This window comes from Branchiostoma belcheri, unplaced genomic scaffold (assembly GCF_001625305.1).
Source record: "Branchiostoma belcheri isolate BF01 breed outbred unplaced genomic scaffold, Haploidv18h27 scaffold196, whole genome shotgun sequence".
Classification (NCBI taxonomy): Eukaryota; Metazoa; Chordata; class Leptocardii; order Amphioxiformes; family Branchiostomatidae; genus Branchiostoma; species Branchiostoma belcheri.
The window spans coordinates 209531-235943 of record NW_017803446.1 but is presented as its reverse complement, the minus strand read 5'-3'; the positions used below and the strand labels follow the sequence as shown (position 1 = coordinate 235943).

The 26413-nt window shown below is 39.3% G+C and overlaps 4 protein-coding genes across 4 annotated transcripts in view; all 4 read right to left on the bottom strand.

The window, feature by feature from the left end:
- The window catches only part of LOC109468220, a 5055-nt gene extending 4541 nt beyond the window's left edge, over nt 1-514 (bottom strand). Inside the window, exon 1 of the mRNA XM_019766475.1 lies at nt 369-514. The gene's annotated coding sequence lies outside the window, so the exon portion shown is untranslated. The remainder of the gene's footprint in view (nt 1-368) is intronic.
- A 1754-nt stretch (nt 515-2268) lies between these two features.
- Nucleotides 2269-6175, bottom strand: LOC109468219. The gene is made up of 4 exons (XM_019766474.1): nt 6001-6175; nt 5515-5619; nt 4349-4421; nt 2269-2329 (listed from the first exon to the last, which is right to left on the bottom strand). Exons 1-4 carry the CDS (start codon nt 6173-6175, stop codon nt 2269-2271), a joined length of 414 nt encoding a protein of 137 aa, XP_019622033.1.
- Nucleotides 6176-10493: 4318 nt separating this feature from the next.
- LOC109468232 lies at nt 10494-12554 on the bottom strand. Its single transcript, XM_019766484.1, has 3 exons — nt 11586-12554; nt 11170-11268; nt 10494-10574 (listed from the first exon to the last, which is right to left on the bottom strand). The coding sequence occupies exons 1-3, from the start codon at nt 12551-12553 to the stop codon at nt 10553-10555; spliced, it is 1089 nt and encodes a 362-aa protein (XP_019622043.1). The 5' UTR covers nt 12554; the 3' UTR covers nt 10494-10552.
- Nucleotides 12555-17462: 4908 nt separating this feature from the next.
- On the bottom strand, nt 17463-25852 carry LOC109468218. The gene is made up of 4 exons (XM_019766473.1): nt 25748-25852; nt 24775-25204; nt 18709-18951; nt 17463-17538 (listed from the first exon to the last, which is right to left on the bottom strand). Exons 2-4 carry the CDS (start codon nt 25197-25199, stop codon nt 17463-17465), a joined length of 744 nt encoding a protein of 247 aa, XP_019622032.1. The 5' UTR covers nt 25200-25204; nt 25748-25852.
- Nucleotides 25853-26413: the final 561 nt, after the last annotated feature.

The following is a 26413-nucleotide window of genomic DNA, read 5'->3' as shown; positions in this document are numbered from 1 at the left end:
CGTGGATATACATATATGTAGGGTTGCCAGCCGGAGCGTCTATTGCGTGCGATCTACGTTTGATCAGAAAATACCCCCTCCCCCCCTCCAAAAAAAAAACAACGAAAGATCCGGGAACGCCTGAAAAAGAGGCTAGTCCTAACAAATGTCTTGCTCCCGTTAGACGCCTATCAAACTACATATACAAATGTGACCGTTAGTTACATGTAGTTAACCGTTACATGTACATGATACAATATTCGACCCAAATTGTCAGGGGGTCACCGAAAAATGCTGGCACAAAGAAGATTACATCTTCACTGTGAAACAAACAATCTAGTAAATGTTATAGAAAAGACATGTGTATGGACAAAAAAAAGCCCACTTACCTTAGTAAGTTTGCTGTCTGTCTTTGCTGGTAGAGGAAATATTGTATACTTGCTCCGTGACGGTTGTTCGTGGACTCCTAAATGGCGTTCGACTCAGGTTGCCTGAAGAAAGCTAGCACTTCATTCGCGCACCCAACATACAGGACCAGGCGTTCTGGTTTGGGGTAGCCCGGGCAAAGATTTAAATAAGCCTCCTCGGGTGACTAAGCACTGATGAGCAATCGTAAATTACCCGGAAAATCGCTATGATGACTCAAGTACCACCAAAACACGCAGCGGAAATGTGCAATTGTACAAAATAAGGAATGACGCATGAAATTGTTCTGAATCTTTCCCGCATTTTAAAATGTACAGGTACTTTATTTTGGAAGCAAAATAAAACTATCATATCAAATAAAAAAAATTGGGCTTGAATTCTCCTTCCTATCAGGTTATGTGGCGTCTACTAGGCTTCAGAAACGGCTGGAAAGAGTAGAAACTGGCCAAATGGACAGATACATGTAACTTACCGGCGGAGTTGGTTAAATAGTACGTTTACCGCACCACACAATTTCATCATTTTCAGCCGCTTCCAAGGCCCAGAAGAGGCTGCGTTTTAAAGAATAGAATCTTATATACGCCCGTTTTGGGATGCATGCATTAACCTTATAATATAGTCAAGGACATTATACTTGCATAAGTATATACGTGATAATGGCAAATATTCACACTATATATCTCATGTTACAAAGTTGCTACTATATACACTTTTTTCATAAGTTCAACTATTTGATACATCGATATTTGTTATATTGCGTTAACTTTGAAGTATATTAGCTAATGTTTTCCACATATTCAAACTATGTATGTACAGTTCACAATTACCGACCATCTGTATTCTTACGAAACCTATTTAATACGGTCTTCTACACAATGAACCTTTATTGCATGTTCTTGGCCAGATGGGCTAAATGCACAAATGTGACCAAATGTGGTCGAGAGGATAAGAAAAAAAGGATTGTATACTGGAACGCTATATTCTAATGCTAAGTGCTATGAGTATATATATATATTACAACAATACTTTATACTACCTATCATCTACTGTTAGTTGCCCTTTCTTCTCCCTTTTTGAAACATCTGGAAACATAATTACATATGCGAACAACCTCTTGCCCTTTTTAAGCATGCAAATTGAGGGCATTTATACTGGCATTTCCGTCATTAGATTAACATACTAACAAGGGGCATTATTCATGGCCCAATACAGGCGTCGGTAATATATAGAGGTCCAGTGTCATTTTGCTGTTGACTGTGCATTATACAGCAATTAGAAAAACATAGATTTCCAAGTTTTAGATATTTAGATATTTCATTATATAGATAACATCCACACGCGCATGAATTTTAGTCCGTTTCCAAAAATAAAACTTTTCTACCAAACTGTAAATCATACAAAATGAGAAAATATATGTAAAACTTAAAGGATGTTATTATAATACCACTGGAGGGCAGAAGTGTCATTAATTGTCGTTTTTAACCTCTGGTTTGAAGTCCATGCTACTTCGGTGTTGTTTTTGGCGACGTCTCAGAGAGGAGCCTAATGGTACAGTATTGTGTGCAGTTTGCAAGAATTCTAGGAATGGTACAGGCATTTTGTCCACAGGAATGGAATGTCCACTTGGGAAAACCCCCTCTCTTCCCGGCCGGATGCCCTATTTTCTGTGACCCCGCGGCTCGTTCACTATACACTCAGGGGAGGAGTGTACTGTATCTGTCTAGACTTAACAGGAACTCTTCCTCAAAATCATGAAATGATGGCAGTGCCATGCAAACAATAACCCTAATAGCAACCACCGTCGCCATGGCAATGTATGTTTTCATTGCCAGTCTTGTTATTTTCTTATGAAGGGTGTCGCAGTTACCGACGTCCGGAAAACCGATCCCAGAACGAATTCATTTCCTCCTGGAGCTCCTTGTCACTAAAAGAAAAACAAAAGACACTCATGTAGCATTTTCTGTTTGTGTACTGTTCAATAGTCATCACCATACATTGTACCCTGTACGATTGTCGTGCAATAAAGTTCTTCTATGACCAAGGGTGAGACAGGGAAGAGCACATTTAAGCCTAGATCACAATTCAAGAAAGGGGCCCGCTCGGCGCGTTTTTGGCCTGTTTTTTTTTCCCTACCGAACGGGACCTGGACGGATACTGGTGGGGTTCCAGACGGCTGCCGACCTAGTTTGGGCCCCGCGCCGTCGCCGAATTGATTTTAACTCAAACTTAAAATCACTTCAGGCCCCGTCGGGCAAGTTACGCCGAAGCGACGCCGTAACCTCACTGCCCGGGTCCCGCCAGGCGGCCGCACAGGCATCTGTTCAAGATTATGACGTCACGTGTGCTGATCTGTGCTTTAATTGTCCAGAGGAAGGTGGTGTATAGAGGGTATTGTGATGTTCTCGACATAGTTACATCATACAAACATTCTTTTTCAGATTTCTCAGGGGTCTAAACCTCATTAGTATCGGACATGAAGGCATCGGAATTATCTTGGTGACGTTAAACAGTTTGATTTTCACTGTGTTTTGAGGTGTTGGGGCATTTTATGCTCAACATTAATCAAATTATGAATATGACAACAAATAGTGAATGAAGTTTTTGTTTTCCTTTCAACATGGAACATTTGGGTTGTCACGTTACAGCATCAGTATAGCCTTACCACTATAACGTTACAAACCACATGTTCCAAAAAATTCATTCTCTATTTGTTTACAGATTCAACCCATAGTAATTTAATTAATGTTGAGCATGAAATACCACGACACCTCAAAACATTCTAAGTGAAAAGCAAGCTGTTTAACGTCAACAGGATCATTCCGATGCCTTCCTGTCCTATGCAAATAAGGTTTAGACCCCTGTTTTTGCAATGAATTCTGGGGGGGATGATGGAAAACTCGTGAATACAAGGTCACTTTTTCGCTGTATTGTATGAGTACCTAGCTTCGGTAAGGGGCGTCTTATCGGATGGGAAGTGGAACAAACCATTATGGTCTAAAAAAAAGGGGTAGGGAATTTTCCCGACCGGCCTCGTAACCCCTGCTTCTCCTATTGGGTCAGTTAGTCCTCACTACTTGTGAGAAATTGGGCTGGTCTCATGATGTAACATGTACGAAGCTACTGCCGTCATCGTGGGTGACCTTGAAGGTCAGAATTCTTGTTTACGCTGTTATAAAATCCAGGTCCCCATATCCAAGTGTCATAGCACGCGTGCAAACATGGTATTTTAACCACTCCCAAAAATCGTTCAAATTACCTCATTGAGATCTTGTTTGGAAGAGCAACGATTTCCGCAGATTTCTGTCTTAGGGATTTTTTAAATATGGCCGCGATTATGAATTATCGGTATTTTAAGTTGAAAAACTGCGTTTTTAGCTCTTTTTTTGGCTGTAATTCGAGTTTTAGTTAAAGATTTAAAAAATCCTAAGACAGAAAGTTTACCTTTACTGTAATATTTCTAAAAATAAAAAAATAAAACCTTATTTTTGATATTCGGGGCCCCTTAAAATCAGTTGTTTGGTTCTCGTGAACCGTTTTTGAAATCCAAAATTTATCTCATTTGGAAGCAAATGTACACAAAGTGGAGCAAAGACAGTGGAAGAATAACATTTGAGGTAAACAAAATCACTTGTTACATTTTATTTTGACGAGTGTTTACCCTCCAATTACTTTTGTTTATTTTCAAGTTTTACCCGTTACCCCCGGGCCGGCCCGGGACTCCCGCGCGGCCACGTTCGAACGCGTTCTGTAACCCGATACCTCCCTAGTAATGCGACTTTTAGCCTAGCAACAGACCGCCGTGTCAATCATGATGTTTCTGACTCAGGGAGAAGAGTTGCTGTTACAGTTCTATACCTCTAGCTCTATGCCTAGAAGTGGCCAAAAATGGCCTTGCATTGAGCGACACCGTTAAAAAAAATGCCAAGACCAGATAGATACTGACCTGCAAACCCATCTCAAACGTCCCGCCCAGTCATAGCTCTGATGACAGTCGTTCTCAGTCCTGGTATGCAAATCTGTGGACACAACAATCAAGTACAACATGTACGACGGTTCAACTGTTGTGAAATATGTTTCTAAATGTTTCTTTCAATCAAACCAAGGATGACAATTTGTAAAGAAGTCAATGCACCTGTTTTGTCCTCCCTTCCACTTGTAAATCTGGTGGTAAACTCAAATAAACAAACAAATGTCAAATATCAACGCCATTCAGGCAACATTGTATGTCATGTTTGTCTGTAATGTTTGGTATCTTAATAAAGAATTGATTGAATGAATGAATGAATGAATGAATGAATGAATGAATGAATGAATGAATGAATGAATGAATGAATGAATGAATGAATGATTGAAATGTATATATGCTACATGTGTTCTAGTATTTTCAGTCAAATGTTTCAAAGGTGTTGTTAACATTCGAGTGTGGACAAGAGGTCCGGCCATGATTGGCTTGTGGTTGTCTGGTGGTTGGGAGTTGGTCAGCATTCGAGGCGTTTTTGGGGGGGGGGGTCACATTTGACTCAAATTTGATTCGATTCGTATCTAATCATCTTAGGTAGGCGTGGTTTAAATCAAGTTAGATCGCTCCTGAAGTTCAGCCAACCTTGGTTGGTTGGTGGTTGGGGGAAGATTGTAACAAGGGCGTAACACTAGTTCGTACCTCGATGAAGTTAGGCTTCCACACAATGAGATAAAAGGTAACAGTTGCTCAAACAACTATATAGGTTTTACAGTGTTATTACAACAATCATGAAGCAGATTTATACAAGATAGAATTTCAATCATTCATATGCTTGTTGTTGATGTTGATAATGATATCTATAGCACATCTGCAATCTGTCATGTACTCCAGAAACTTTCAAACGTTTTCTGTACTCAAATTCAGTCAAGGTTGTGGGGTCGTGTGGCGTAGCGGCAGAGTGCTTGACCCGGAAGCAAGAGGTCGCGAATTCGCCGTCCTGACATGCCACCGATCTTGTGCCCTTGGGAAAGGCACTATACACGACTTTCCTCACTTCGTGTGAGTTCGCCGTCACCACGTCTTCTGATTACATGTTGGAATAAAAAAAAAAGGTTGTCGTATTTATTTCTCATGAATGAAAATCTTACCCCTCACGAGATAGTCATCGTTCTCTTGAAAAGACGCCTTCCTCCCAAGACGGGTTGGCCATCCTTCCTGGTTGCGTTTTTCTTCGAACTGTTTCTCAAGCTTGTCTTGAAATGAAAAGAAAAAAGAATTTCAGCTGAAGAACGCGTTATATATTGTTATTGCAGTAGATACAGATTATGTGTTAGTACTAGTGTTGGTTGATGTGTTAGAAGTTGTGTTAGTTATGCCTGAATGCGTATTTATGCATATATAAACGGACGGTACCTACAAATAAACAGACGCCTAACTTTGCTCGTTTTGGGGCTTCAAACGCTTCATGCATAAAAAGATGACGAAAATCTGCATAGAAATGTCAGTAAATGTCAATATCATACAGATTCCTTCATCCAAAATGTATTTTGTTTTGACGTCCTAAAATTACATTGGATGCCTTTGAAAACGAAGTAATAGTTGCCTACAAAAGCGTATGATTTAGTGTCTCAAACCTTTTCTATTGCGATGAACAGATGCGTCCTTCAGTCGCTTTTGCTGGAGATGCTTGAGGTGCGAACGTTCCAACGTCTTCGCCACTCTTTCGGTGTCATCTCCATTGCCGTTCACCGTCAATGTCACGAGTAACAGCAACACGGCGATCCCGAAGTAGGTCCACCTAGACGCCATGCTGACTGGATATATACTTTCTGGACACGCCCTTGGAGTAGACTGTTTGGTAGTGCAGTCACGATTGCAATGATGCTTACAGTGGGGTCGTGTGGCGAGCTCGACTCGGAACCAAGAGGTCCCGGGTTCGAGTCCTGACATGCCACCGATCTTGTATGCCCTTGAGAAAGGCACTTTACACGACTTTCATGAGTATTGTCCTGTCCCGTATTCGTCCTCTGCGTTGGTGGCGGCATAAAATAAGTTGGTATAACTTAAGTGTGCTCTGACCATGTCTAGTCATGAAAAGTTGGAATAGAAATTCTTACAGGCAACGGTATAAAAAATATATACTAGTAACAGGCGACTAAGGTCAGGCATCAATGTACTTAAAAAACAGTTATTCAAGCAACTGGATAGATTTTGAAAACTGTCGGACGTTAGAAGTAGCATCCGCTGTTTTTTTTAGCATTACTGGGTGCTACAGTTTATTTAAGTAAATGCTTTCTTGAGTATATACATGTAAATGGCTTTTGAATTTTTTTGATAGAACATACGTCTGTGTGGTATAGTGGTAGAGCATTCGACTGTCAAGCAAGGAGACCCAGGTTCAATCCTCAAGGTTGGACTCAGACATGCACCCAGATGTTGTGCCCTTGGGAAAGGCATCTTTAAAACACGTATTTCCCCCCTCAGTTAGAGGGATCCTGGGCCCTACTAGGGTTTGGGTTGGCGTTAAGGAAGGCCATCCAGCCGTAAAAAGCTTGCTAAAAAAAAGACTTGCATTTGATGCAAGCACGTCTAACCCCCGTTTCGGGGAAAATGACGTTTAATTGGAAAAAAATTGGATAAGTCTCGATCTATCTTTTCATGTTTAATTATTACACGGCGGTCTGTCACTACAGTATTCTTTCCCATTGCTAGGCGCGTTCTAAAAGGTATCGGGTTACAACACGCTATTTTGGCCTGTTCTGGACTACCAGTAAAATACGTGAAAATAAACAAAAAGGATTTAATGGTAAATTTCGTCAAATTAAAATGAAATTATTGCCTTAACCCTTGTCCTGCTGGCATTCCTGGCACAATATTTTTCAATAATTTCATGTCTTAATTAGATCATAGCCCCCCAATTTTTTTTGCCCTGCAGTGGCATAGTTACTTCCGCATTCGTTGCGTTTCGCTGCGGTGTGATGCGTTGCACGAGAAATACCCCCAAATCGTACCTATACAGGGTGTTATATAGATGGTACTGTATGTGCCGCGCGACATATGTTGCGTTAACATCCGTTTAATATAAGCTGTTTATGTCAAATCATTAATTTTTCAAAATTTCGCTCCGAAAGACGATTTTTTTCGGGTTTTCGACCACAAGTCATGCCATGTTTTTAGGCAAACATCGTTTTAACCTGGCTAAGTATATCACCCCAGATCCCCGATTTTTATATTTTTCGACGACTAGGAATTAGATCAAAAATCGTGTTTTAGGGATTTTTTAATTTCTGATTTGAAGTCTAGTTTTTGTCGACATAATGGTGAAAAAATGATTTTTTTTTACATTTTTCGCACTAAATTACCCATAATTCAAAATTGAGGCCATTTTTCAAAAATCCCTAAAACTCGATTTTCGGGACAACCGTTACGGTCATTTTGAGCCGTGAATGGGGTATGTTTGACTCTCCATGCTTGCAGGTTAAAACGAGTTTTGCAGACATGTCATGTGATCGACCAAAAGTCTGCATTGTGTTATTCACACTGGTGTAAAGAATCATTACAGTATTCAAGGTCACCCAAGGATACGACAGTAGCTTCGCTACATGTTACAGATCCACAAACAATGATAGCGGACATGTACTGTCCTGGAAACTGTTTGTATCTATAGAAAAGTGTTGTTTTTTTTATCTGTTGCAAGGCACGGGGGCAGAAAGGCTTGTTTTGCCGCTTTATTGTAAATGACCGCAGGTGACCCCGAAATGGAACGCGGGTTCGATTCGAATTGCCCAGATCGAACACGATCGAACTTAGTTCGGGTTCTATGACATGTGGGAACTTTGCAGCCCAGATTTTACCACCGTGTTAGTGTAACTCGCAATCAATTGTCTCTGAAGTCCATCATCAGCCCTCTGTTACACATGATTTTACATAATTCTAATGACAAAAAGAAAGTTTTCAAAGTTTTTGTGTTGACATGTCTTCTGTGAATGCCATGTACTAGTTTCTTATTTTAGCAAGTTGGGTTTCAACAGAGCTTCCAGAAAACAAATTTGTCAAGGAAATGTCTTGCTTGGAATGTATGTATATATATTGTTTTGTACATGGGAAGTAGACTTCTGGTATGTAGGATGTGGTATGTATTATTTTTACCTTCTAAGTTTTTGAGATTTCAAGGTTATGCAACCCCAACGATATGTAATATGTTGCCTATAACGTGCCATAATTTCGTAGTAATTGTATTCTGTGTTCTATTGAATTTTGTAATATTCTTCCAGCTGGCAAGATGGTCTTGTTGATTTAGAATCTAAAGGGTCTGGGTTCGAATCCCTTGGAGGTTCCAAAATTTTTGCATTGGAAAGTGCACTTTAAACCCAAATAAGCTAGAATTTAGCGCCGAAATTTAGTCTATACCACATTGCAGCCATATGTTATATTGTTTGCTATCCATTGTTTGTTTTTTTCATGTACGTAGTCACTGGCCATGTTTAGATGTATTTTCTAAATAAAGTAAGTAACTAGTTTTGGTTAGGGACGTCCTCTTAAATGGAACGTAAAGCCGGAGACAACATGTTTGAAGACAGCCACGTTCACGCCTCGAGTACTAGTTAAAGATCACACCACACCACAAAAATATCAGGATCCATCGTGGTGTAAGCGAATGACACCTTGCAACTTTACGCAACTTTTCCTAACCGTATGATACCCCTAAAAGTGGATTTTGCTACTATATGTGAAACGATGAAACAATCCAAACTAAATTTCTGCTCGGAGGTTATGCCCAGGTTGCTCGTCACTTACAATGATCAATATAGAAGCAGTATTCCTTAATAACGTACAAAACATAAAGTTTTACACAAACAGATGAATACGGAGATGCATTTTATTACGAGTTCTGATTATACGTACAGCGACTAGGTTTCTTCCTAGATGATACTGTCCTCGTTTTCCAGTACACAAATGTATGTATATAGCTACTAAATTGTTTGAAATGTCAGAGCGTTTGGTGCTGTCGTTACTTTTGATAGGATATACATTGTACATAAGAGGTCTTTCACGCAAATGCTGTGATATAATCCATAGCTAAATATCTTATAAGCATTATCCAATATCTTGTAAATAATGCTATTAAAAATTTTACGACAAGGCATCTAATACTTCGGTATCAATCTTTTTTTCGAATTGCAAGGGTGCTGTCACACTACATTGTATTGTAAGTTGCCATACATTCAGAAAAGCGCATTTGATCGCATTTTATATAAAGAAGCTTCTCGACGTACGTGACACATATATAAGCACTTAGCGCTCCTTATATAGTCTTATATTGTCTATTAGATGTAAACACTCATCTAGCTTTACGTTAAAACGATCAGCATGGCGTTTAAAGACCAAATGGCACCCAAAAAAGTCTGTAAAATACATACAAGTATCGGAAGTATACATACAATATAGTCACTTGAAGTTTGATCCAATCATGATGACTGAGAAATTGAACTTGTACGGCCTTCTAGAAGTGGATTTTTGGAAACATTCTGGCAACCTTCCCAAACGCCTTCCTGCATCTCTATTTGCATATCTATGTTTCATTTTTGCATTGCTGTGCTTGTATAAATACAGACATACGAAAATAAAATGTAGAGATGCAAATCGCCTGCCAGGACTGGCTTGTGCTGACTTTTCCAAGGCAGGGCATTAAAATTGCGAATGTAACAGGAGAACCGTGCATATTTATTGTAAATGTGTCTGTTATATCCACGGAATACTAATTATGTCAATTACAATCAGCTAAGGTCATATTTTGGTGTCATGAGCACTTTACACTTCCGTGGTTTCTACAATTACTTGAATATAGAGCTACTTGAATAGCATGGTAAGGCCAGGGAAAAATTATATGTTTCTAGTTTACCTAGCATTTTGGATGACCGTTGGCAGGGTCATAAACATTTTAAACCCTCTAAAACGTTACTTAATGCCTTTTTAGAAGCAATATTTCCGGAGTATATTATTGGGTAAACTAACAACAAAGACACAACAACAACAACGACAAAAAGATTATCCGTATCTACCGACACTAATTTACATGACAGAAAACTGGAAAAACAACGTTTATTTTTCTACGTCTAAATCTTCTCTGCCATCCCCATGTAGCCACCACATTGAAACCAGTCATGTCAGCCTTACATGCAGTCTTCACCCATGCTTTGGCGGACGCCTGAGATTAAAAAAGAAAAACAAATAACGTTAAAACACCAATGCTTAAGGATGTAAAAGATTATTGATTGTTAAATATGTCTAAACAAACAGAAACACAATACAACAGACAGCCAACCCAAAACTCCCACCTGAAACGTATCCGGAAGTCAAAAGACAGAAATTGTTTTATTACAAGTTAGGCCACAGCAAGTAATTTTTATGGATGACATCAGCGCGCGCATTAATTTTCGCCTGATTTTGAAAAAAAAAAACAAGAAATTTTGTTGCCTTCTGACAGTGGTCACCATGCCGAAAATGGGCAAAGATGTGTGTTGCCATGCCGAAAGGTGGATGGCAGATAACTATGAAGAGAGAGACAAGAAAAGGCTCTGATTTAATGTTTTGTTTCTTACTTTGATGCAGTGATATGTGATGCTGGCTGTGTATATGTGATGTTCCCACTGAATCAAAACCGTTTGTGCAATGATTGAGTTAAAAGTTGAAAATGCAGGAACCTTGTTTTTTTTCGGCCCGCCTTGTTTTTTTGCCCGCTCGCATTAGATTTGCAGTATGCGGATGATGTCATCCAGAAAAATGACTTGCTGTGGCCTTACCATTCTTCCGATGAAGAGCTGGCACTGGAGGCACTGGCGGGACCGGGAATACAGAACATCTGCCAGAGTTTTTCCCTCACACCTCGCTTTCCTCTAGGCCTGGTTAAAAACAAAACGGGAGAGATCTGTGAGGTCGTGTGGAGTAACGGTAGAGTGTTCGGTGCAGACTCAAAGGGTCCCGATTTCGAATCCTGCCCGATGTTACCGATCTTTTGCCCTTGTGAAAGGCACTTTCTTTACTTCACTAGTACCTAGCTTCGGTCGGGCACGTCCCTCGGATAGGACGTTAAATGGAGGTCCCCTGTTTGGGAAATCTACGCCCCATGCACCCATGCTCCCTGGTATAGCTTTGTTTAATGGTACTTTTGCATACTATTACATGCATAGCTGAAATTCCATTCGCTTATGTGTCTGACCTTTCCTCGGATGAATCCACCAGTTTGCCGCAAAACCATTGCTTCACTCCCCGTTTGCGGAACTGACTTTGCCGACTGTGCAGTCGCTTCACACGCTGTAGCGCCCCCGGCTGCTCCTCGTGGTCCTGATACTTGTCAGCTGGCTGATGAGGCACGGCGTCGTCCACCGTCCCTGTCCCTTCCTCTGTTGCCTCTCCACCTGATGTAGTCTCTGCGGTGTGCTCTTCTTTTTCTTCTCCAGGTGACATGGCGTCGAACATCTTGCTCATTTCCTCGAAGAAATTGAAGAGGTCCATGATGCTCCCCTCAGATTCTTCGTCTGGAACGTCACCGTCTGAAGCCTTAGCACCCCAGGACGATTCCATCTCCTGCCTTCTGTGACCGGTAGCGACCTCTGTTGCCTCCCCACCTGAAGTATTCTCTGTCTTATGCCCTTCTTCTTCTTCTCCAGGTGACATGGCGTCGAACATCTTGCTCATTTCCTCGAAGAAATTGAAGAGGTCCATGATGCTCCCCTCAGATTCTTCGTCTGGAACGACGTCACCGTCCGAAGTCTTAGCACCCCAGGACGATTCCATCTCCTGCTCCTTGCGGAACCGACTTTGCCGCAGTCGCTTCACACGGTGCAGAGCCCCCGGCTGCTCCTCGTGGTTCTGATAGTTGTCAGCTTGCTGATGAGGCACGGCGATGTCCACCGTCCCTGTCCCTTCCTCTGTTGCCTCTCCACCTGAAGTAGTCTCTGTCTTGTGCCCTTCTTGTTCTTCTCCAGGTGACATGGCGTCGAACATCTTGGTCATTTCCTCGAAGAAATTGAAGAGGTCCATGATGCTCCCCTCAGATTCTTCGTCTGGAACGTCACCGTCCGAAGCCTTAGCACCCCAGGACGATTCCATCTCCTGCCTTCTGTGACCGGCAGCGACCAAGGCAGCGGCCATGATGACAACCGTGAGGAGTTTCAAATCAGCCATCTTCTTCGAAATACCTAGAACAGAACGACCTCTGTGCTGATTTGATTTTATCTGTATGTTTTACATTAACAGACCTACATGCCTACAGATTTTATCTGATGTATTTCTTCAGTTGTATGAAGACAAATCAGCCATCTTCTTCAAAGTACCTATAGAACAGAACGGTCTATCTGCTGATTTGATTTTATCTGTATGTTTTACATCAACAGACCTACATGCCTACAGATTTTATCTCATTGATATGTTCTGTTGTATGAAGACAAATCAGCCATCTTCTTCAAAGTACCTAGAACAGAACGGTCTATCTGCTGATCTGATTTTATCTGTATACTTTACATCAAAAGATCTACATACCTACAGATTTTTTCTGATTTAATTATTCTATTGTATGAAGACATACCGCCATGGTTAGCTGTTAGCCAAAGGCTATTACGAAGGACAAGCCCCAAGAGACAAGACATACATTTCTCGAATCAAGTACAACATATTTCAAGAGTCTCGACGCTAGAGACAGATTTGAATACATATTTACATGTAATGATTCCCACAATGCAAAAATAGGTAAATATATAAAAGATTGCGAAATGCGTGATTAGCTCCACTCGATTGTAACACTTTATCAAAGACTTGTGCTAGCCCTTGTTGTTTGAGTAATTATGATATGTTACGTTTTATTCTACATTAGGTCTTATTGAACACATTATATTGTTTTTTGTTGTTTGTACTTTTCCATACATTGTACCATGTACAACTGTCGTGCAGTAAAGTTCTTCTATAAAAGGCTACACAAGAAAACAGATCCTCAAGCAATTGGATAGATTTTGAAAACTGTCTAACGTTCAAGTAGCATCTAGTATACAGTAGCATCGTCGGTGACTGGAATTGAAACGTCAGACAGTTTTGAAAATCTATTCACTGTTGCATTAATATCATAAAACTGTTATCTTGTGTATCTCATTACCTGGATGTCTAATTCATTGACGTGTAAAAAGACGTTTGTAAAATCCGTTTGGGTCTTATATTCTTTGTGAATTACTTATTATACATGTTTAACCCAAAGTCAAACTTTTACATAGAGACTGAATAGCACTTTTTTCCATTTATTTTTCATGATTTCGGACATTTCGATGACCGTCTGTCATCTTCATCAGGGCAATTCTGACTGGTTTGCTATGCACTGATGCTAGATGTTACTTGGTGCATAGTGCACTAAAAGTGTTACATGGTTCACAGTGCACTGTTACTTGGTTGACAGTGCATAAAAAGCTAGTTTTTACTGTTAACAAGGCATTTCCGAACGTAGTGCAATTGTGACATACATACTAGGCATTGGTACATCATTTTTACACAGAGAATGTGTATCAACATACAAGGCTCTAGAATTCAATGAAAAACGTAATGGTAGAAACGTTAACAGAGGTTTGCTTACCTGATATTATGCTTCGAACAACCTACACCCGACCAGTACACCAGCACACCAGTAAATGGGACACAGTTATGAGTTCTTTGTAAACGTGAAGTTTTAGAGGGAAAATTACAAGTCGCAATTATCACTGTCCTACCCCCATTGTTACGCCAAAGTGCCCCGGCGTTTCACCCCTATGCATGTAGTTTGTATGTATGTAGCATAGCCAAAGCAAACGATCTGTTCTATGGTACATTATCTGTCAAGACGATTCACTACACTACGTACATGCTATAGGTATCTTTACTATATATATCATCATGGTAAATTTGGCATGTCATTGCTGACAGTACACAATGTTATATGTCTTTTATCTCTCAACAACAAAATCTCAATAGCTAGTTATAGTTTCATTCAGAGCTAGTTCCGATGTTGAATTATGTATGGGAGTAATTACAGTATCATTAATGAAAATTGCCCGAACTTGGCCATGAAGGAATACCAATGAACCTCTGTCCTTTTGGCCACGCCAATTTAATTTGTTGTTTCTCGGATTCGCCCTGTCCATATTTTTCTGATTTCCAAGAAAAAAAGGTTCTAAATCAACAGCAAAATGCACAATAAATGTATATTTGGGATCGAACGGTTGAAGAAAGTCCTAGTTGTTTAAGTTTTTCAATGGATCAATGTAACTTTGTTTCATCTCAAGTTCAAAATATATTGTTTTAATTATAAACCAGCCTGGTATGTTGACTTCATGGCTCATATTGCACCATTTCCGGATATCATGGGGTGCCTTGGCCTGTTTTTCTGACCCTGTTGCTTCTTATTTTTTCGTGAAAAAAATCCGAGAAGCAACAAATTGAATTGGCGTAGCCTTATGTACTTTCAAATCAAATGGCACATCATAGAGCGGTTCCTAATGACAGCGTGTAACGCCCTGCGGAGCCCTGACGAAAAGCCGAATATGGCTCCCCGAACACTGCCAACCTCCCAAAACCATGGTTAGGAGTAGATCGGGAGCAGTCGGTTGTGGTTGGCTGGTGTTCGGAGAGGTCGCTACTGTTTGGCTGCGCCAACCAAATGTTTCCAAATATTTAAAACATCCGGATGTAGACGGGAGGTTGGTTTGCGGTTGGCTGGTATACGGTAAAAACAATTGACTCAAATTTAACTCAAATTCGACTCGATTCGAATAAAAAGTTAGACGTGGCCCGACTGCACCCGACCTTTAGCCAACCTTGGTCGGTCAGTTGGTTGGTTGGTTGGTTGGTTGGTTGGTTGGTTGGTTGGTTGGTTGGTTGGTTGGTTGGTTGGTTGGTGGTCGGGAAATGTTGTGAATGTGTGGCAGGGGCTTAAGAACAGACTCTCACATTCTGTAGTCAACCTGGTACAAGTAGTAGGAATTATCGGGCACTCCCGAGTAAATGAATGCCATTGAACATGAAGACGTTTCTAAAAGATGTCACTCACTAGTACTTAACCTTCCCTTCCGATTGTACCATCAATACTTATTGCCAGAGCGTTTCAAATCAAACGTCCTTATTACCAGGGTACACTTTTTCCGTCCGATCGCTACCGTGGTTCGTTCGAGTGGGCCGAGAAATTCTGAAAGACGCGGAAAATTTACGAGCACGACGGGTGTAGATCTGCACTGCGATTGGTTAGGGCGGATCGAGTTTACACTGTGATTGGCTAAGACAGGTCGTGCCCCGCCCGTGCTCACCACGTGATAGAAGTCTACTTGTACATCACTGTGTTGCGCAACATCAATTCATGACCCCATAGGTATCTACATAAAAATCCATAATTGTTACCATCACCGATTACACCAAGACTAGCTGTCACGTAAAAGACAAATTACTACATTCAATGACAAATAAGACTGAAATCCATTGTAATACCATTCATATGATTTTGTGTTGTATGGCATTAGTACTAGAGGTCTTGACACGTACATTTCTTACGCTTAGATTCAACGCCACAAACCAATTATTTTAATAGGAAATTGTAGTTGACTCCAAAAAAATGAATTTGATATCATATTCTCTCCTCCCATGTACTGTGAAAGTGCTCCGACCGAAAAAAAGCACCCACATCATAGCCACCTAAAACAATATTTCCATACAGAAACGTATTGACTTACACTTATTAACATCACATATCAATGAGAATGCTATAGGGCGTTTTCCCTTGTCGTTCTTCATTCTATCTTTCCTGTTTCAAGGCTCACTCTCGTCATATCAAACTCTCTAAATATAGAATCACCAATAGTACACGTTCACTACAAACTTTCTATGCATAAAAACACACCTAACACTAGGTTTGTAGCCCATAACAAATTGTACACATCAATTTCTTTCTACAAACATACTATGTACGACATTGAGCTTTGAAATTCATATCATTTAGAATGAAATCCTACGTAGATCTTTTCTAAATGGTATCAAGGTAACGGAAAATCAAATTTACTAACCAACATATATGATACAATATCAATAATATGAATATCATATAAACGTATGTTATACCAATTATACTCGGATAGCCTCAATCTATGAAATAGTGATAGTGTAATACAGACCGTTCATTAATGGTATTATTTTATCGACAAACTGAATTAAGAAAAGTTTAAAGAATGCAAGTAAAACACACTATGATATTCAAAGCCATTCAAAATGCTCTTAATGAGAAATATCTATAATCTTAAACATAGTTTCTAACATTGTAACAAACGCGTTTCGTTTAGTCTTATTAGCGGACTGTTGTCTTCTGTGCATGACGTCGTCTGTGAAGACCACCGTCCAACTGCAATGTCCTCGCTCCAAACTGAAATCCTGGCCACTGGAATGTAACATGAAATAGACTTGTTATAAATAGATTTGTTTTGTTATTTTCTAGCAGGAAAGTTCATCTGAGTTGGTAAAACACAAAGTAAAAATTAAACTGTTGTCCAACACGAAAACTGACGGGGTTTGGTGGTCTTCGGCTGTTTTCTGATTATTAAAAAACGGGGGTAATTCAACCAGGCCGGCTATGTTGTCTGTATGCAATCAGAAAATAGCACATAAAAGCTCCCAAAGACCCTGAAGACTCCCAAAACCCCCAGTTTTTGGCATGTTATGAAGGCTAGAGGTGTTCAATGGAACCTTCGTATTCTTCGAGTCAACAACTCTAGCCACAAGAGCCGTGACGCACGTACAAACTAGAAAAGTAACATTTTCAAATTTGTTAATTCTTATTAAAACACATTATTCACAAAGTTGTACTACTTGTACTAGTAGTATATGGTGACAGGAGCAGAGCAGACCATGAAATTGCAACATTATGTAACCCAAAACCATGCTGGCAAATTTAAAAAAATCATGTCATTGGTCAGGTCATCAGAGGTCACTGTTTGGAGAAGAAGAAGAGGAAGAAACAGAGCAAAAACAATATGTTTCCTTCGGTAAACATAAATAGAAACAAGAGTCAGGATGGCTGCAATCATGTGTCTTACCTGTCCTACATGGCGGCTGCAACGTCAGGAGCACAGAAGGTCTGCCACATCTTGTCCTTCACTCCTCTTTTGTTATTGGGCCTGACAAAGAGATCAAGCACAGGCAAAGTGTCTGACATAGGTAGCTTTAGGAGACAAACTTCGCCAGTAGTATTTCTGTGTTGTGTATTAAGGCAACAGCAAGAAATTTTTTTTTAAGATGACATCAGCGCGTATTAATTTGTGCCTGATTAAATAAAACTTGCCGAAAATGGGCAATGATGTCTGTTGCCATGCTGGAACGTGGATGGCAGATAAATATGAAGAGAGGAGACAAGAAAAGGCTCTGAATTAATGTTTTGTCTTTTCCTTTGATGCAGTGATGTATTTTGCTCCTTTTGTATGAGATGGTGGCTGTATATGGTGAAATGGATCCGGATGTTGAAATAGTTGGCATTTAGCACAATACAGGTATCATTTCTTGTTCAAGGTTTATGATGTCAAAATTTGAAAATGTAAGAATCTTGTTTTTTTTCGCCCTATCGCATGAGATTTCGATTCTACAGAGGATGTCATCCATAAAATTTACTTGCTGTGGCCTTTTCTTTATTTCTCTCTTTATTCTCTTTCAAAGATACCTTGAGCATTATGTCTAGTCTTACAGAGTTCAGTTTACACAAAATTAAGACATAAAATATACCAGATTACATGAAAAAGGAGCACGCGTATGGCACAAGATGAAATTTACAATATCTAAAAATATGAAATGACCATGGTGGGTTGCTTTTTTGTAGATAGACGAACTGGGAAGTGTTTTGCTATTCGTTAAAACTTGTACATGGAGGCATGCAAAATATAAAATCGACACACATCACCATAAAGGTCAAAAACACCAAATGCAATTTCTGGTTTTTTAAACTGAATTCGCAAAGTCCATGTTTGGTCATCATCTTAATGTAGTAAGTTGAATCAACCCTATATCATATGTAGGGCAAAAAATAACATATGTAGGGCAAAAAATGCTATATCTTTCATTGAAAACGGTTTCTTGTTTTGTATCGTATACAGGATGCTTTTATTTATTTATTGGTGGTACCAAAAATAACGAGGAGGCCTCACTTAGATTTGTTTTCGGGGCTATTTCAAACGCTTTTTAAAAGTATGAAATAATGACAAAAATATAATTAGAAATGGACGTAAATGTCAATATTAGACAGATTTGCCACCTTTGAAATTGCTTTGGATACCTTTAAAAATTAACATTTGTGATACCTTTTCTTGTCAGAGAGTTTCTCGCAAAACCAGGACCTCAGGCCTCTTCGCTGGCGCTTCACGCGTTCAAGTGCCATCGGGTCCGATTCTGAGACGAGTGCCCGGGTCTTGGATGAAGCCTGCCGCGCTTCTCCTACAGCTCTTCCGCCAACATCGGCAGCTTTGCCTCCCTGCTCTTTCACCACAGCGACCAGAACAAGTACCAACAGGACAAGCTTCAAGACAGACATCTTCGTTGTGGTACTAATAAAAGAAAAGGATAAACTCACATATCATACCTACAACAAGATTTTGGATGGGACAAATTCAAATATAGAGAACTATAGAGCCAATAAATTAATCATAGGCCAGAACAATTACATGTTATGGATGGCATCCTCCGCAGATTCCTTAATTTTCATATATTTTGAGGGTATAAACCTTGTATTTTTGTATTCAACAGTTACTGTATTATCTGTCCTTGTAGGTGTGTAGAGGCTCAATTAACTATAACATAATATAAACATATACATAATTAATACATAGTGCATTTTTATACCTCAGCAACCATGTATATACCAGGACCAGTATTATTGTAGTTTTAAAATGTATGTATATTATTGTAATGATGATGATGATGATATTATTGTACCATTGTACATGATTTATATATTTCACTAAGCATGTATTTTCTAAATTGTAATATGCATTATATGTATGTCTAATAATTTCCATTTTTCCCCCCAGGGTGTCCCTTAGTAATAGTCCTTGACTAGTTGGGACACCCTGGCTTCTTTGTAAGCCAAATGAATAAAAAAAAACAATTTACAAAACGGCTTGTTGTACCATCATGGGCAGCTACTACACTGGATATTAATATATGCAATGGAACAACTTCGAGTTGCACTTGCCATTAAACGCCAGCAGAATTGTCTCAAGTTTGCTGAATCCCTGATGGTATCTGAAACGTGAGACGTTTGCGATATATTTTTGGCAAATTGACCTCCGTCCAAGGGCAAGAAAATTTCTCTTTTTTTCGAATTCAATGCACTCGTGCGCTGATGTCATCCTATCATCCATAAAAATTATTGCTGTGGCCATACTACAGAAAACATGGCTTTTACATGCTCCCTAGCCTCTTGTTTAAAGTTAAAACTTTTGATCCAACACAAAAATTCTCTCACCTAGACTAGAGCTTTCGACCAGTCACTCTGGTCTTCCTTGCCTAGCTTCTTGTTGCTTATAGTACCAAAGTTATTTGTTCAGCTTATAAGTTTATCCAAAAATAAAACATCTACGTATTATATTGAAAGCATTCAAAACATAAAATATCTACGCGTTCAATTTTAGGTTGCAAGAGTTGCAAGGTTGATGGAGTCAACCGAAAATTTGGGGTTTCAATTTCAGTAGTCTAAGTTTTGGAAGTTTAAGCTTAGTCTTTATTTCATAATGACTTGTACCAAGTTGACACAGATGAACTTTCATGCTATAACAATGAATATTATTTTATATTTACAACGGAAAACGCCTACCTGAACCCGAGCTCCTCTCAATTTTGCTTGGGTAGACGACGTGACTCAAGCTAAAAACCCTAAAGGCTGATACGAAGTAAAACTGCCTATGTATGAGCAACGTTTTTACGATGCTCAATTACCCACATACATCCGACCACATCATTACGTGTTCCGACGATTACTGTGTATCGGTACGTAAGTAGGTCAATCTTGTTACATGGTGACCTGTTATTACCTCCATGAAAAATGGAGGTATTGGTTTTGGCGCGTCTGTGTGTGTGTATGTGTGTCTGAGTGTGTGTTTCCGAATATTTGTAGTCAGCATAACTTCAGAACGCCTTCATGGATTGTGATGATATATCGTATGCTGGTAGGTCTTAGGAAGCAGAAGGTCAAGGTCAAATATGGACCTCCTGATTGCTAACCTTGGTACTGCAGCAGAACTTTTGTATTTTGAGGGAAAACAGATGTGCCGGTTTAATGCAAAACACGTGTGGTCAGGCAGCGCGCCTACCCGGGTTTGATTGATGAGGTCCCTCTGGAATAGTCTACATGTACTGAGTTGACAGCCTGACGTATTTCAGGACAAAAAACTGTGTTATTTTGTTATGTTCTGTACTGTAGTGCAGTGTACCGTGTAAACACATTTACAAAAATCATATATTTCATGGAGGTTTGAGATCTCCGAATTCTTGTTCCTCCTTGTAAGGCCACACCAATTTGATTTGTTGGTTCTCGGGATTTTTTTTAAAGAAAAAATAGGAAGCGACAGGGCGAAAAAAAATTAAAAATGACAACAGACCAAGGCATCCTATGATAGCCCCAAATGGCATGATAGGAGCCATGAAGTCAACATACCAGGCTAGTTTGTAATTCAAACATTAAATTTGAAACCTTTAACTAAAACGCTAGCTGCATTTGTAGATAGAAAAACTGTAGCAACTCTGAAGAGAAGGGACCACCTTTAACCGTTGGGACCAAAATATGAGCATTCTTAGTTGATTCAGAGGCTGAAATGTTTTTTTTTTTTTTTGCAAATCAGAAAAATGAAGCAGGGGAATCCGTGAACCAACAATTAAATTGATGTGGCCTAAGGAACTACAGGCATTCGGAAGGTTGTCGTGCATATGTCGTCTAAACTTCCGATTTCTGGTTAAAGAAAAGGTCCTTGTTTGTTCTGTCATAGCCTGCTCAAAAAATTAACGATATCAGAACAAAAAACAAATGTGACAGTTTTTTTTTAGCTTCATAGCACCGTTTCAGTAAAACTTGAACACAAAGACAAAGTTTATGATCCAAAACCAGGTGTATAATATGTACAACGTTTCGGGTACGTTTCCTACAAGTAAAGTATAAAAGGCGTTTGTATAATTATTTCTGTATGGAATAGGTAGAATAAATATGGATGAATATGGAAATTTGCTGCCATTAAAGAATTATGTGCAAATAAACAGGACGGAAGCAGGCAGTGGGGCGAAAAAATGCTTCCGCCAATTCAAAATCTATGCATGATGTACAAAATGACTAATAAACTAGTGAACGTCCCAACTACTAAGTACCTAATACCAGCCCAGAAGAGAACAAGAAATTGCCATGCCTTCAAGTACCAGAGTCCACGAGAGTGCATGACTTTTGTAACTAATATGCAACTTTTAGACTTGTGTTATAAACGCCATTGGTGAAAATTTTCACTCCGAATCTGGTGCCCTACCGTAACCACAGGAACTACAGTGCTTTTCTGCAAACTCTATGGATGATCTGATACCCTTTGTGCATCAGAAAAACCAAACTACACCAAAAAGTAATAAAACACTACTAAATGATATTATGGTACCCTTTGCACACGAAAAAAACCAAAATGCACCAAAAATGCAGGTGAAAGTGAAGAAAATGATATCTGTTGACAATTATTATAAAACAGTATCAAATATTGAATATGATGTATCAAATATAGAATACATCTGATACCACATCATTTGGGTTATTAATAATTTCCATTGAAAAACCTATAAGATATTGCGATGAGATGTGAATATATATTTCATTACATATTCATAGTTCAGTCTGAGACCGTATAGCACACAAAATATAAGCTTATTGTACACCAAATGAAGGCTTATAACCTCTATTTTCTTCAGAGTCTATGTTTAAGTTGTCTGCACCTGTTCCAATGGCTATTATGTCATAAAAGTATTCAGAACTAGAATTATGCAATATGCTGTTCGTAGGTTTTATTCCACAACATTGCAATATTCAGGTCTTTAACTTATTTTGAAGTTGGTTTATTTTACAAGAAATTATTGTCTGTCAAAAGGAAGACATGGGAGGTTGTCCGTCTATGTTGAATGATGCTGTCTGGAAGAATCTTTTAAAAATGGGTATGTGTCTATATTTGTACATCTGGTACACATGTATAATTTTGTTGTTATACGTAACAAGCTATTTACATTTCTCGAAGTACTATAGATTTCAAGAGTCTCGATGTTGGAGACAGATTTGAATATATCTTTACATGTAATGGTCCCCACAACGCAAAAATAGGTAGATATTATATAAAGCAATGCTTTGCTATTAGAAAAAATACCGAAATTTGTGATTAGCCCACTCGATTGTAACACTTTATCAAAGACTTGTGCTATCCCTTATTATTTGAATAATTATGATATAGATATGTTAGGTTTTATTCGACATTAAGTCTTATTCAACACACTTAATTATTGTTGTTACTCTCTTTATGTAGTTTGCCATACATTGTATCATGTGCAATTGTCGTGCAATAAAGTTCTTCTGTAAAAATGTATAACCGCCCTTTGGCTTAACACGCCAGCTGAATGGCTCGATATTATTCGGGGTTTCCAGACTTTGTCTGAAGAGTCATTGCACGAGAAAACCAGGCAAAACTAGGCAGAGGTCGGAAGATGGGGGTCGGCCAAATCGGCTCATACTTTGTATGTGAGATAGGCATGGGGAACTATGAACAGCCATGCATTTTTACATTAAAGTTGTTTCAGTTTTTATAAGTTCCGCTTGCTATATATAAGTGTTCGGATAGTATGAATCTGCCGATTTAGTTATGATTGCATAGGTTTCTTAATAAGCTATGGAACCAACGAACCAATCGCAAACACAATATTAATATATGCTCAATAGACAGGCATACCGCCACCCAATTGATGAATCATTGTTATTGGGTTTTTTGTGCACACAAAACAAGACACTTTATGGTAAATAATAAATATTAATATTAAATATAATGCCATTTTGTAGTTGATTGCACATTATAGAAATGAGAGGGATTCCCTCTATATTTGTGTGATAGGTTCCCAAGCTTTAGACATTTAGACAGAATAGAAAAATTCGAATTCCTCATGAAACTTGACAAACCATGTATCATTAGCTCAATATCTTCGTACATCTTTAACTGCGTCAAGAAGCGAGAAGAAGTTGAACCTGTAAATAGTAGACCACATTAGTATGTATAGTTTAAGTTTTATTGCTGTATTCTTTTTCTCTCTGTATTCATGAGCTGTACGTAGCTTGTTAGAGCAGAAACGTACAATAAAGGTCTTTCATTCATTCATTCATTCATTCATTCATTCAATAAAACGAAGAATATGACAAAGAAACCAGAAGTAATCGATTTAGGCATGCGAGCCCTATTTTTTCTTCATCTTCAGTGCAGAGCGCTAATTATAATCATAATCACAATTATAATTGTGCCATGAAAATAGCAAACTTTTAGAGTGGCTTTTGTTGTTTATCGTGCAGCCTGCTTTATCCTCAAAGTCAAATTACTGAAAAACCTATTCACTTAATATCCCTATCCAACAAATCCATCCATCCATCCACCCATCCATCCATCCTTCCATCCATCCGTAAAAACCAACCACCCACCCATCCATCCATCCATCCATCCATCCATCTATCTATCCATCCATCCATCCATCCATCCATCCATCCATCCATCCATCCACCCATCCATCCACTCATCCACCCATTCATCCATCCATCCATCCATCTATCCATCCATCCATTCGCATCCATAATCTACCATTTATACAGTAATTCCAGTAGCATACACGTACTAGGTCAAAGATGTGACTCAAACGTATACCAAATTCTGGATCTTGCACATGTGCATTTTATTATCACTAAAAAAAGAACTAAACATAACGTAAATCATCATCATTACCAGCCATTCGTTAGATCGCTTGACTGCTACAATTTTCCACGAATTTCGACGAAACAAACATGTAGTTTTTTTTTCTGCTACTTTGCAAATGTTCACGTTCATCAGGTTTTACACTGACTGCGAGAGGTTCAGAACAGCATAGACTCCGTACATGGTTTCCCGGGTCCTTCATCATAGGTGACATTAATTAAGAAACACAACAACTGTACAAAGAATTATAAAAGGTTACACTCGACTTGGATTTCCTACTAGAGACCATAATATAAGTTCTCAATTCTAAAATTTAACTTATGACTTGAAAACAGGGCATCATGCAGCCATACGCTATCATAGTAAGATGTAAGACGATCTTTGCAACTCATCTTACTTCCTTCTTAATGTGATTTCTTCTGTTTGGAAGGTGGAGGGCCCAGCACAGACGGATCTACACCCATTGCCTCCATCATCTTCTGTTGAACGTAGGCGGCCGCTTCTTCCCCGGACATCCCTTTGGCCATGGCTTCCGCGAACAACGCCATGACTTCTGGAGGTGGAGCTTCATCGTCAGATTTCTTCTGTTTACGTTTGGAAGGTGGAGGGCCCAGCACAGACGGATCTACACCCATTGCCTCCATCATCTTCTGTTGAACGTAGGCGGCCGCTTCTTCCCCGGACATCCCTTTGGCCATGGCTTCCGCGAACAACGCCATGACTTCTGGAGGTGGACCGGCATCGTCAGACGGGGGAGGACCATACGGTGCGCCTTGAATGGAACTAGCGGCGACAACCACCAGGACCGCTGGAATCAGCTTAAACACGAACATCATGCCTTCTGAAAAAAAGTAGAGTCACCTTGTTAGAAGATTTACGGCATTCGCGGTATTCACGGCATCGTAAGCTAGTAATTGATAATATGAACTGTATTGACGCAACAAAAGTAAAGCGACTTTAGTAAGGTCTAAAATTGCATGTAGACATACAGACATATACATGGGTAGAACAAAATTAACCTACGTACAAAACAATAGATGAGTCAACTAATACTACTTGTTCTTAGGTCTAAACATTCTTTGGCATATTTACGTATTTGTACACAGTAAGGGCTATTACCTTCTAGGATGAATTTAAATTTATCTATAGCATGAAATGTAAAAAAATTCTGTTGAGCAAGCGGAGAGAAGGTTGAACAGCTTTGTGCGTTTATCGTTATAAATAAGAATCGACGTGGAAACACCATTACACTTGTTACTTCAATGTTAGTAAAGAAAAGACGAAACTATGAAAACGTGGCAATATGTTCTTGATCTCCCAACACGAATATTCTTTCTCGAAATTAGACATTTTCAAAACAACTACAAGCATGTTCAGTACTAACCTGCCTGCCGGACGCCAAAGTCAAATGTGGAGACAAAACATTCGTAGCGCCTCGCTCTTTTATAGCACGTCGTGCAATGACCACGTGAGTACCAATAGGATTCTCAGAAACAGCTAAATATCAATTGCTATTCACGGATAAATGCTTCACAAATTTCACAGGAGATGTGGGTCTTTTGGTTTTAATGGCGACTCCAATAAGCATTATTTAACGGACAATCGGTTTTTTATCAAGCGAAAAATTGAGCCTGAATCGTCCCATCGGAAAACGTCCATTTTGTAAATGCTGATGATTTGAATATGGTAATATGGTACCTTAATATGTGTGGAAAGAAACTCATGCTGTGCCTACCATGCAGGCTCTGTTTAGAGTAGTTCTACGTATTTTCGTATTACGAAAAGGTTCCGACCGGTCGCTACCGTGGTTCGTTCGAGTGGGCCGAGAAATTCTGAAAGACGCGGCAAATTTAGGAGCACGTGTAGATCTGCATTGCGATTGGTTAGGGCGGATCGAGTTTACACTGTGATTGGCTAAGACAGGTCGTGCCCCGCCCGTGGTCACCACGTGATAGAAGTCCACTTGTACATCACTATTGCGTAACATCAATTCATGACCCCATAGGTATCTACATAAAAATCTAAATCTGCATACAGTCCATGAGGCTAA